We start from the raw sequence: 14,391 nt of genomic DNA on the forward strand, positions 1-14,391 counted from the left end.
TATCACTAAAAATAATGTATCAGGAGATCATAAATATGGTCGGTATTTAATTAAAGCTTTCAACTCCCAACTTATTTTTCAATTTTTGTTTATTGGGGGAGGGGGTCTGTTTTCTGAGTTTATTAATGATGAGAGCTATCGATAACCATAAGAGGGAGAAAGCCTAGGGAAGTACTCCTAGCCTAGTGGACCTCGTCCTATATATGTAGTACGTACTGTCGATGCATGCAAAACTAACTAGGCCGGCTACCTCGATCTAGTACTTTACTCTCTCTCTGCCACTTGCTCGACAACCGACAAGAAAAGTTTGATTCATAAAACACTTTACGTGTCACGATTTTTTTTTTTTAAAGTCGCTTCTCTCTTACTTTTTTCATCTCTTTTCTATCTCTCTTCTCACCCTTGTTCCCGTCGTAATCCAAATCTACTATAGCTACCAATTCAACCTACCACTACAACCACCAACCACCATCACTTAGTTTGTCCTCCTTCTCCAGGCCGAGGCCTATAGCTCTTCCGCACGCATGTCCGTAGCCCAACCCCATGCACCCATGTTGCGGCTCACATTCTGCCATCTACAGCTACGTGTCGCCGCCCACAAGTATGCCGGACGTCCACCCCTCAGCCATACCCTCATTCCCCAGCCCATACCGACCATTTCTCTCTCCCTCACGGGTACTCTCTCCCTCACTGTCAAATCTACACCATCGGACTGTCGACTGACTACCGCCACCTCGATAGTCGCTGCCACCTCGACAGTCGACGCCTGAGGATGGGCGAGGGGCGGGAGGCCTTGGGTGAGGGGGAGAGGCCTTGGGCGACACGGGTGGTGGGGAGAGGAAGTAAAAATGAAATTTGAAATGAGAGGAAAGTGGGTTTTGTTGGTGGTGTTTTTGATCATTTTACTATGGTGTGTTTTGAATGATCCCAAACAGTGGGCTGATGGCAATACTTTTTCTGATGGTGAAACTTTTCATGTCGACTGTCAAGTAGGTGACAGAGGGAGAGTAAAGTACTAGATCGAGGTAGCTGAACACATGAATTTGTTTGCAAAAATTATGTAGAGAAAGCTTTTACGATTTATTATTAAAAAATTATTCTCATCAATTATTATTCACTATCATATACTCTATATCTTATAAAAATACTCCTATATTCTATAAAAAATATCCTTATATCCTATAAAAAAGCTACAGATATAGAGTGTGAGAATAAATAGTAATTGATGTATAGCATTTCTTAATTTAATACTTTCTCAAGCAATCGTATTGCTTTGATTATAAATTTCTAGGACTTAGGGATCAAGAGTGTAAGATTAACGGCTTGTTTCAAAATAGATCTTGTAACAAAATTTTCGTCTCATCTTATACTATTTTCTTCTCAAATATAATTCAAATATAAACATTTTAAACTAATCATTACAATTTTTTCAAACTAATAATTACAACTTTTTTAAACTTTCAAATAAAATATAAAATACAATTCAACTTTTTCAAATTTCTAAACAAAAATAGTTTTATAATATTTTTTATTTAGTTTTTTTCCTCTACTCTCCCAAAACTCAAAAAATACCTAACTCAAATTATCTCACTACTATTCACAAACTATCTTATTATTATTCACAAAATTTCCCTCTCCTCTCACTTCTAAAATATCGTGGTTTGGTAATTAAGTAGCAGTATATGATTATTATGAAGTGATTTTAATTTGCATGCTAGCTAGCTAGGCAAATTCATGTTAAACCCACTTACTTGTACACGTGTATATATAAAAACGATCTCATGTTGTATTGATCGTGCTTTTGTTAAAAAAAAAATAAAAAAAAATAAAAAAAAATACCAATATGCTATTGAAAATGGTAACCGGGATGCATGCCCTGCATGCTGATTAATTATTTGCATAAAAAACTAAACTTTTATCACCCTTTTAGTCGCCATATATGTTAATGCTTTAGGATCAAAATCATGATCATGATGTACAAGAAATTGGGATTCTATGCAATTTCTTGTTTGGATTGCAGACAACTCAAAATAGAGATGTAGGAGATCAGGAGGAGGTGCGCGCTAGCTCCACCTCCTGGCCCGGACAATGGCACCTACCGCCCAGTGAGGTGGGGGCTACACGCCCTAATTATTAGTATATAGAGACTATGCATGAATCGCGTGTATATATATATATAGAGAGAGAGAGTATTCATGTAAAAACCTGCAAATGTGCGTTGACCAGCTTGAATCTAGTCCACATGACTAGTCTTATATAACACACCTCACACACCTCTTCTGGGTACAATAGATGAGTACCGTACGCCCCGGCCACAAATTGTCAATGCCTAATTTGATGCGCTAGACCTGATCCATGCAAGGAAACCGGCCCCTTTTTTCCCATATTTTTAAATAGCTCTGATCCAGTACGTACTTGATAGGGCATCTTTTTCAAAAACTTATTGACAATTGCTAAAAATAAAAAGAAAAAAAAAAAAAAAAAAGAAATAGTAGGATTGAATTAAATATTTGAAGTAGTGACTCAAAAAGATAGGGATGACAAATATTAATTTTTTTTATAAGAGAAATGATATTTACAGTCGTAAGTGTATAAACGTCACGCAATTATTTTAAAATAAATAAATAAATACGAGACACATATAAAAAGAAAATTAATTTTTTAATAGTAAACTCTACTCTTTTTAAAACGACTGCACGATACTTATGTATTTCACAACCGTACGTAACATTATCCATGTATATATATATAGATCATAACATGAATCAGTTTGAAATGGACACACAAATGCATGCACATTAATATATATTTATTTATACTCTACATGATGATCAACTCAAAGATCAGACAAATTCTATATATATATATATATATATACACACGATCTTACTTTCATGCATGCATCCATCCTATATATATATATACACACACACGATCTTACTTTCATGCATGCATCCATCCTATAATTAAGGTGGATGGATGGAAGTAGAAAGATAAAAAGAAAAAAAAGTTAAGAAATGATTAAAGAATCAGTTTGCTATGCTTTGGTGACATATGGCCACGTGTGATTGTGTCACTCTCCCATATATCATTAACTTTTAGTACTTCACACTGAAAGGGACGGTTCACTGCTTCGTGTTCAATAGCCCAACTGATGGCCAATATACACCCACTACTGCTTACCCTTCTTGAACATCTTTACGTATTCTGTCTCTCTCTCTCTCTCTCTCTCTCTCTCTAACTTTTCTTCTCTCTCCTATTCTGCAATTCTTGTTTCGATTCGGATTTTTGTGGTACCCGGTCTGTCCAAACCTCTCTTATCTTTTTTCAACGAAGCATTATTCTATTTTTCGTGTCTTGGCTTGGCTTCCCTCCTTTACCACTATCTTACAGCACCCTGCCACTTGCTCTCTGCTTTCCTCTCCCGTCTGTCTGTTTCAGCATTCTCCATTAAATTCAGGCTTTGACCTGATCTGCACATTCCTGATCACAAAAGCATTACGAATATCATGACGAAGGTGACGATCTCCCGGCCAACCCTTTGGATTTTCATTCTCTTTTTTATCAATTAATTTCCTTCTACTTTTTTTTTTGTTGGGGAGGCAGCTTGGAGTAGGAATATGCAGCGCATGCTGCATGATTCCACTTTTGAAAATTCTAAAGGATGTTTATTTACGGGTTTTGCTTTAAATATTCTCTTTTTGCAATGGTTCCTTATATGAACGGTTTGAGAGTTTATAAGTTTCAGAAAACTTGTTTCTGAAAATTTATAATTTCATGATGTACGTGTTTCATGTTCAGATTTAGAATATATATATATATATATCGTTCTTGAATTATTAGTAGTCAAAAAAAAAAAAAAAAAAAAAAACAGAGCATGCATGCAGCAGCTGGTTGAAATATGAATTATCTATGATCTTATAATTAAATTGATGATCGATATATATATTTGCTATTAATCTTGCAGAAGGTTGTATTGAAGCTGGATTTAAACGATGACAAAGCCAAGCACAAGGCCTTGAAAACCGTCTCTACTCTTTCAGGTACGTTAATTATAACGACGTACGTCGTGTTTCCTTTATTTTTCAAGTACTGCTTCTCCCGGCCGCCGGATATATATATATATATATATATATATATAATGAACATATATAGATCCTCTCCAATTATCTTATTGAATCGGGTGGTTTAAATAACATATTATGTAGATCCTACAACATTTAATACATGATGTTATAAGTGTCCCGCGTTTAATGTTGTCTCTCTTTTTTTAATTAAACCATCCAATATTAATTCGTTCATATAATTTAATTTGTAGGCATTGATTCCATTGAAATAGACATGAAGGAGAAGAATCTAACTGTGATAGGGACAGTGGATCCAATATATATTGTGAGCAAATTGCGCAAATATTGGCCAGTGGCAGATATAATATCTGTTGGACCGGCAAAAGAGCCTGAGAAGAAAGAGGAGGCGAAGAAGGAAGAAGCAAAGGCAGCCGAGGAGGGGAAGAAAGAGGAATCCAAGAAAGAAGAAGAGAAGAAGGAAAAGCCTGACCCTGTTTTAGAGCTTGTCAAGGCTTACAGAGCTTATAATCCCCACCTCACCTCATATTACCATGTCCAAAGCATGGAAGAGAATCCAAATGCCTGTGTTATTTGTTAAATAGGCTATCAAATATATATGTCGTGAAAGATAATGATCTCTTCTTGTTTATGATCATTAATGGTTTAATATTGGAGTTTTGTCAAAACAGTATATATAGGATCAGCTGGCAACTACTGTCAATTAATTAGGAGCTATTGTGTATATATATATGTTTAATATATATATATATATATATAGATATTGATGCTTGATTGATCTCATGTTTGGACCTTAATCATGCATGTAGGTAGATAGAATATTGGAATTTGGTTTGAACACTAAAATTATTTATTTTATCTCTCTCTTTTTCCTAATTATTATTTCAGGATGGTGCTGCATGCATGGATCTAATTCCTCGATCTATATATATATATCTTTCCCTGTGCTTTTTGTTCCATATGAAATTGAAACAAATAAATTAGTGATGGAATTTGTGGGTCTCATTCATGACCGATGATGATCGATCTGTCTCTTTCGTATGTGGACTGATCAATGCATGGTTATATGCAATATGCTTATTATGGTCCCCGTACGTGGAGTACTATATAATTATAAATTGGTCGATCAATTGCTGATCTTTAATTGTTAATAAATATTTTTTCTTCAAGAGGTTTATCATGATCATCATGCGCGTGGCAGAAGTTAATTGGCTAGTAATTAAAATAAACAAAAAATTCCGTAGCTTGCTGGCTGCGGACAATTTCATACTGATCTTATTTGATGCAAGTACTGGACAAGCAGCCTAGCTTCCAATGCGCGCATGATCATGTGGTCCAATCTTTCAGGTTACTATTTGTGGAGGAAACTACGTACAATTAAACCTTTGATTCTCATCATGTAGTACTCGATCCACATGCATGAGGCCGGAGACTCTTGGCCGTTGATTTCCTTAGGATCTGTTTAACTGCACACGTGATTAATGTTCTGATATCACAACTAATTCATGATGTGATTAATCAAACAAATATTGTAGACTTTTCTTGATGATGTTGGGCGGGCACTACAAGCTAGTAGAACATGAACAGCATAATACGTACGTACAAGCTATTTTGTTAAAAGTGATCATATTTTCAACCGTGCAAGCAAGAACCATGAGTTCTCTCCCCTCCTTATAGACCAATACCTGTCCATATATATGCCCAACTTTGGCATATATGCACAAGTCATAGTGAGTAGGACTGATCAAGAGCTGAATATGATTGGAGAGGACACGATCGAGCGCCTCTTACAAGAAAAAACAATAAAGCTAGCTGCATAAAGGCACAATTAGAACGACATGCACTACAGAAAAATTTTATTTATTACTAGTTATTTCCTGTCAAAATGGTTATTTATTGTCAAAATGAATTTATTCTCGTCACATATAATCATTATTATCACAAATAATTCGTCATAAATGCTCATTTTTCTTATTGTAACGTGAATCACTTGTCTCCATAGTCATGCATGAGTTTCTCGGCCTCATATATTTAGGTTGTGTTTGGATGTTGAAGTGAGTTGAGTTGAGTTGAGTTGAGATGATAAAATATTATTAGAATATTATTTTTTAATATTATTATTATTTTAGAATTTGAAAAAGTTGAATTGTTTATTATATTTTGTATTAGAATTTGAAAAAGTTGTAATGATGAGTTAAGATGAGTTGAGAGGAGTTAAGTAACCATACGAAGCCTTAAGCTATGCCCTACCCCCATTCCATATCGACCGGCACGCGTGTCCTAGCTACGTATATGCCAATATAACTTTGTCATGTGACATTGGGAAGTTGTCAAAAATCTGACCCATCTAACTCTAGTTGTCCTCGATTCTTTGTTCTTGCTTTCTTCGAGCATTAATATTGATTCAGAGGTAATATAATGGATGTGATCAAGATTTCCAACGAAAGCGCCAAAAGATCAAAAGTAATGCCCCAGCTTATTCATTGTGCCTTCCAACTGCGACCTTTGCGATCGATCGGGTGAACCACAATAAACTACCTTTTTTATTGGTCCCCTCCTTGCTTTTGTCAAAGAAGATAAGTCCAAACCTGCTGATCCCTCGCTCGATCCTCTTATACCTTTGATTTTATTTTAATGCGAACCAATATTAGAAAAAAGAAGAGTATAAATTATGCATATACGTATTATATATATATATATATATGTATGTATATATATTAATATATAGAACTCTCATTTGATAACAATATGTTATATATATCCTTAAAATATATCCTTAAAACTACTTACCTAAATAATATTTTCCTAAAGAGAAACGTTATTAATTCCTCGGCCAGTACCCCATGCATTCTACATCAGTACTAGATCAGGAAATGCATGCTAAACAGAAAACTGCTATAGCTGGAGAGTTGGAATGCCTGCAATTATCATATCAAAAGAGATGCTAATATAGCTGCACATGTACTAGCTAAAAATGCTCTAGATTGTATGGAGGATATTGTTGAATTGGAGGAATTTCCTCCTGATTGTGTTCTTTCCTTCACTTGATGAAGTATTTCAATAAAGAGTATTTTTTCCTTTGAAAAAAAAATAAATAAATAAAAGGAAATGCATGGACTCAATATCCAACATCTTACTACATCATATGTAATTGATCAAAAGTAGTGGCCTGAAACCTTGTTTCTTTAATTAATTATATATGCATGCATGGATATGTATGTGTGCGCGCGCGCGCGTGTATATATATATATATATATATATATATATATATTATCTTTAGCTTATGGTCCCCGTGGAGTCATGTGATTGTTTGGTCAATTTGGTAATATATTTTGTTTTCTAAGTGCATGGGGTTCATGCGGGTGACGGAATTTAAGTGGCTAGTAATTAGCTTATATATGGAGTTTTCTGCCCAAAGAATATATCATAGTCCGATTGATTGTCACCATTTTTGTCCCCATATTTTATGCTCGGAAAAACGATACATCTCTTTTAGTTAATTTCTTATATATCTTCATTAATACTTTAAATATATATATATATATATGTCAGGGTAATACATGAAATTCATGAGTTCTCACTACAAAAAATCTTCTAACTTTTGCAGCACTTTTAATCACAATTGTGGCATTAAAAAGCGCCAAAAAAGGTGAAAACCTTGTTGCGACTAACAATTTCGCTACAATTGCCCTTTTAATGTAAAAGGCGCCAAAATGCAAGAAAATCAGATTTCCCCCCATCACCTGTTAACATTTCTCCCGTGCACTCCCAAATCCCGATGTCACATTCTTCTCCAACTTCTTCTTCTCTATTTCTCTCTACCTGCACATTAAGCAAAACCCACTCAAAATTTCTTTGCCACACGGCTTTCCACTGAAATCCACCACTAACAGCGGAGCTACGTACTCCACCCCAATAGATTTTTGCGTAAACAAAACCCACTCATCGTCATCTTCACTCGCATCAGCTGAGGATATACCAGTTCAAAAAGTGCGATTTTTGAGACACCCTAAGCTGCCGTTCGTCATCATTGTCGGCCCTTTTCCTGTAGTAGTGGGTTATCCAACTCATTTCCATTCCGTCATCTCCTCCACTCGGTTGGAGTCGATTTCCCAAGGTAAAATACTCTTTTTTCTTACTTCATGTTCTTAATAAAACCGTTTAGGTCAAGTAGAAACAGGGATGTTTTGCTCTTTCAATTTATGCATAAATTGCCTATGTGTTTGTATATATCTAATGTAACTGTGGAATTCTTATACTTTATTTTAAAATCAATACAAACAATCATATGTTAGACTGACTAATAAACAAATGGTGTTGATTTTGGAACTAAAAGCATGGTGGAATTCAAAGCAAATCGTCAGTAACATAATAGTGGTGGCTTTTAACTCATTGACCTACTATTACAATACTGTATGTCTGGTTCAGGCCCATAGCCTCAATGGGGGAGAAAAACAGGGTAATTTGTCAACTGATCTTCTTGCTTTATGTCTTGAATGAATGTGCTTGGGATGCATTTGTAGAGCTTGGCATTCAAAGCAACTTCTTTTTCTTAGTTTTCATTTATAGGTCTGGAATCAATGTTTTTCTCAAGGTGGAATTGATTGTATGCTATTAAAAGTGTCAACTTTGTGGTGATCAGGTTCTATTCTCTTGAACCTTTGAGAAACATTGCTATAAAACAATTATAAACTAATGTCACTTGATGTGTTGAAGTCAATTCAGATATTTCGTCGATATAAAACTGATAGAATCGCTAAGGAAGATGAAATAATCAAAGGGAAAAAAGATATTTAGTAGAACTTCCCCAAAGTTAAAAATCATTGTTTAAGCTATCTCTTTCTTTCTTATACTTAAAAGTCTAATATCCAACCGAAATATACATATTGGTAAACATCACTTCGCACAAGAAAAACTAAATTAATGTTCCACCACCCTCAAAGCCACTCGCCGCATAATATGGGAAACACATTGGCTTTGTCTTTGAATTTAAATTGTTGTGATTTCAAATGTCTCCTTTTCCACTATCCTAATTTTCAAAGAGCAACTAATTCATTAATTCATGTAATCACAGGTTTGAAATATTCTATTTATGTCTTTTCTGTTAATGTCTGTTAGGAGGGACCTATTTTTCATGTTTTTAGTCAAACCTCGTTCTACATGCATGATCTAGCTAGCTGGAATTCAAATGCAGAAAATAATTGTGCTAAATATATATATATGTTCCAAGGAGCACTTGGATTATAAAACTAATGTTAAAACCAATGATCTTCTTTTTGGTTATTTATGTTCAGCACATGATAAATATGAAGACAAACAACCTTTTCATCAAATCTTCCCATACAAGGTACCAAACAAACAAGCATGGACCCTTATAATTAAAATAGATGACAAATTCCAATTACTTGTAGTACTTATCATGGGTCATCTTACTTTGTTGTTTATTACTTATAGCACGGATCATCTTCTTAATAATTTATTGCTAATTATTGATCTATATATTCATATATATATATATATGTTAAAAGTAATGAGCAAATGGTTTACATGACTAGCTAGGCCTCACCTGTGTTCCCCACCAAATAAGTCTCTAATTCCATGATTGGCTCATGGGGGTATGGGACCTGCCTAAGGGGCCACTTGTGAGCCTGGGATTGGCCTATGGCAAGTGCGGGTACTCATCAAAATGATATATATATATATATGCAGGCTCTTTTCCATGCTTCTAGCTTTGTTTATTTAATGTATTTTTTTCCTACATCTTCATGGATAGCAAAAGATAGTATTGACATGTATATATATATATATATGTATATATATATAGGTCATGTGTTGACAGGTAAAAATTATGAATGACCAGATTTTTATTTATAAGGTTCTTGTGGAGGCAGTTTGGATTTTTAGCTTTGTTGAATGCATCAATTTAGGTATTGTAAAAATTGATCTGTTTTGGAGGGAGACATTGCAACACTTTCAAATGATAGATGGTCAAACATGATATATTCACTCTAAGCACTATTGCTTTAATAATTTTATTTTTCTCTCTTCATGGATTGTCAAAGAACAGTACAAAATTTCAATTTCTCTTGTTTAGGTAGCTGATTTAATTAGTAGTTTGCCTTAAGCTCTCCCAACTACTGGATTATTAGTATAACATCGATGATGATGATGATGTGTACCGGTGGAGTTGTTGGTGATTTTGACAATAGATTATCGAGATCATGATTAGGAGTAAAAGTCTCTTAATTATCAAGTAAGAGCTAGCTAGAAGATCAAGACAAGGCAAGAAAAATTCCAACTAGGTTTGAAAATAGATTACACCTAGCTAGCTAGCTTTATTTGGAATCCAAATTTAGATTTCTTTCTTTGAAACCCAGATTTCTAATCAGGGTCAATGATGGTCACTGTCTCTCATTTGGTGAGTTCCATCCAAGTAAAGCAAATACTAAAACTAACAAAAAAAAAAAAAAAAAACATTTGCGTAAGGAAAAATGTAAAAGGAAACAATTATAAAAGAGCTTTCCCATTTACCTAATCTGTCATGGAGGACTTTTAGTTGTTTTAGGAGATGGTTGAGGTTGATGATCATGGCATGACAAAATTGATTAATCGAAGTACCATTGCCTTCTCATGAATATCTCTCTACAAAAAACCATTTTCTGCTGTGTAGATGGACAGTTTATAGTTTAATGTTTTTTTTTTTTAAAAAAAACTTTTGGAGATAGGACATATTGTTATAACAGTCAGTCGATTGATAAGTCCACACTTTTTGCTTTGGTGTAGCTGCTTGCATTCATCCTAGAGACGAAAAGAAGAAATGAATAGATATTTAGTTAATATCAAGTTATTAAGTGGGCAGAAATCTTCAACCCAAACTGTATGTGCTACGAGTTTGGACATGATTGATACCTACGACAATCATCATGAATACATAGACAAATATTAATTAAGCAAGGTTCTATATATAGCAGAACCACTTGATTCACCTCAGTGAACTCTTGATTTGAGATTAAATCAATTGATACGATTTCTGTCTTGTTTAAATTTAATATTTCGTGCAAGAGCTCTGTCTTTTCTTTACCAGCTTTTCTGGGCTCAGCAGCTTTGCATGTTCCTGTCACTACCATTACTTTACTTTTTGAGTTGATGTCTTTGGGTTATTTTTTTGGTTTTTTTAAGAAGGTTCTACATAGAGATTTCTTATGAAGTTGCATGCATGGTTTCAAAGTCTTGATATCCTTCATTGTTTAAATGACACAAACACAGATATGTTGCTCAAAATATGATTATTTATCAGCAGGTCACTAATGAATAAGAAAACAGAAATTCTATAACAGAAATCAGTCACTTCAAGAATTTATAGATATTCTTCATTGTATGCAATCAATTTGTTCTCTATGATTCCTATGGACCATGGTGAGTTTAATCAAATGCAGAAAACTTTTCTAGCACGAAAGTCACATCTATGTTTGATTAACCATGGTTCCCTTATAACTGTTTTTAACTTATTCAAGGACAGGATTAGTCTTTCGAGTTTTTCGAGTACTTCAATGACAAGAATTTTCCTGTACTTTATGACCTTTTCTTTAAATTTTGTGAATAAATCTCAGTGCTTGGGTGACTTTTTTTTTTTGTATCATCAACGCTTATAATTGTCTTTGATAAAAGTGGCAAAACAAGTGGAGGGAAAGTGGGACTGGTGGGTGGTTTGGCATGGTATCATACTTGGTTGTAGTAGAGTTGGAGGGAATTGTGGGTTTTTTTGGAATCTTTCTTTCCCTTGACCTGTTATCTTTTTTTTGAGATATGATGGAAAACTACATTCTAGCAAGATGGAGCTTTAACTACCATGCACTAGTTCTTTTAGGCATAATCTTTTTGGGATAACCTTACTTTGTTTTATAATGAATTGTCATGTTTTTGTCACTTCATCTCCCAATTGGATCTAATTTCATCGCAAGGACTTGTAGCTAACAACATGTTGGAGTTTGATTTGGTTATCTTGATTGGTTCTGCATAATAATCTTGCAGGTTATATATATGTATCTTTCAAATCATATGTCATGCTAAGTTTGATGCATAATAATCTTGCAGATTGTATGTATGTATCTATCAAATCGCATGTCATGCTGAGTTTGATGCATAGAGTACTTAGTTCAATATGATCATGTTAGGATACAAGATAGTTGTGAAAATTTGGTTGTCTAGCTGTAACACCTCGCTCATTCTTTCTGACGTAAGCAAATTCAACTGCGAGCCTCGTTATGCGTGCCGAATCTCAATAGCGTGTTCCAAAGATATTATATGAATTCTAAAGTATGCTCAGTGTTTTAAATTCACTAGGAATATTTAGATGGGGTATTTTCAATGTTATTGAACTAAGATTAATTTTAAATAAGACAATTATAATATTTTTGAAGAGCTCCAAAAATATTATAATTGTTGAAATATGATATTAAAATGATTTCAGTTATTTAAAATATTACGGGATTTAAATTATGTTGAAAACTCTAATTAATTAAATGGTTTTATTCTTTTAAAGATATTAAATAAGACTTCATCATTTTATTAATGATGAAAGAATATTATTTTATAAACTAAAGTTTAATTTAAATAATATTCTACCTTAATTCCTCTCAGTGCTTTTAATTAAGTTAATGTTTACATATTTTAAATCAGTATTTAAACCCCACCGTTAGATCGTTTTGAGGATCCCAAGATGAAGGGTCTGAAGTAAATACTCAAGCCCCCTCTCTTTCTCCCTCACTTTTCCCTTCCCACTCTCTCCTCTCCCTCTCCCCAGCCTACGCCGCATGCCTCTCTCCCTCTCACCCGATTCTCTTCTCCTCCAGCCCAGCGCCGCCGAATGCCTCATGGCCTTACCACCACCACTACCGGCGTGCTCTCACGCCGGCGAGCTCCCACCACCGAACCCAGCCTCCACCTCGCAGCCACTCTCTCCCACGCACGCTCGGAGCCCCTCACACACGGCTTCACCGTGCACAACTCCTAGAGCCACCGTACGCAGCTACCCAGGTCACTGCACCTCCACCACCTCACACCGGCGACCACCTCTCACAAACCCAGCCACCACGAACCTCTCTCTCCCTCTCCCTCTCCGTCGCACACACACCCAACTCATAAATGGGTTTCACACGGGTTTCACCACCACCGATGGCCCTAGCGCCGCCGTGCATCAGTCCTAGTCCCACCGAGCACCTCCGCTAACCACCGTGACTCCTCTCCGAGCTCCTCCAAGCCAGCCAAGCCCTCCACCTCTCTCAAGCCCTCTTTCTCTACCACAGCTCCTCTCCACCTCACGGCTTAGATCTATCGACGTAGAGTCGCCGCACCACCACCTCGCCAAGGTCCTCCCAAGCCCTTCCATGCCCAGCCCTTTCTAGGCCCGCACCTCTAGCCACCTCCAGTGGCCAAAATAGCCACTGTACGTGGCTAACCGCCACTGTACACGGCTAGATTTGCCATGTTCCACCCCTCACCGCCACCACGAGGCCACCATGAGCCTTTCCAAGACCACACCTAACTATCCAAACGCCCAAACAGCCACTGTACGTGCGTTAGCTGCCACGTACAACCCTTCCAACGTCATCGACTGTGACGATCAGCGAGCAACGCACGGGTTATCCCGACGATGGTATAACCCTCTCTCCCTTGTTATTTATGTTATATGTTAGTTGGTTAGGTTATGGACTGTGTTTTTAGTATTTGTGGAGTTCGCTGTGTAGTATAGAGATGTGATGTGCTATGTATGTGAAGTATTGGGCGTATTTGTGTAGTGTGCTGTGTAGTGTTATGGAATGTGCTGTAATGGTGGCGTGGCGTCTTGTGGATTGGGAAGAGAGTATGTACTCTTGTGGCGTAGTGTGGGATAAGAAGAGTATATGTAAAATATACCCTTATGGTGTAATGTGGAATGTGAAGAGTACATGCGGAGTGTACTCTATATAGCATAGCGTGTGTGAAGGGAGGATGGAGCGATACACCATATGGCGTGTACGCCATAGTAGTGATGTGGCATAGCATGTGTGAAGGGAGTACACGTGGAGTGTACTCTATGAGACATAGCGATACACCGTGTGGCGTGTCGCAGAGATAATGATGGTTGTGTGGTTGATGGGCGTAAAGCGTGGTGAGTAGTGTTGGGAACTGTAGAACAGTGTCCCGAAGTAGCTGTGATGTGGCCTGTAGTCTGAGGTGACAAGTGTCACCATGTTTGACTTATGGCTTGGAGTATGTGTGAAGTGACAGAACAAGTGTAAGAGTGCGCAACAGAAGCATGACTGAG

At 36.2% G+C, this 14,391-nt stretch overlaps 1 protein-coding gene across 1 annotated transcript; it reads left to right on the forward strand.

Moving 5' to 3' along the window:
• The first annotated feature begins 3,186 nt into the window (after positions 1-3,186).
• On the forward strand, positions 3,187-4,753 carry LOC121247898 (heavy metal-associated isoprenylated plant protein 39-like). The gene is made up of 3 exons (XM_041146364.1): positions 3,187-3,518; positions 3,968-4,043; positions 4,319-4,753. The coding sequence occupies exons 1-3, from the start codon at positions 3,510-3,512 to the stop codon at positions 4,663-4,665; spliced, it is 432 nt and encodes a 143-aa protein (XP_041002298.1). The 5' UTR covers positions 3,187-3,509; the 3' UTR covers positions 4,666-4,753.
• The last annotated feature ends 9,638 nt before the right edge of the window (positions 4,754-14,391 follow it).

The sequence above is a fragment of the Juglans microcarpa x Juglans regia genome, chromosome 1S (genome assembly GCF_004785595.1).
Source record: "Juglans microcarpa x Juglans regia isolate MS1-56 chromosome 1S, Jm3101_v1.0, whole genome shotgun sequence".
Lineage (NCBI taxonomy): Eukaryota > Viridiplantae > Streptophyta > Magnoliopsida > Fagales > Juglandaceae > Juglans > Juglans microcarpa x Juglans regia.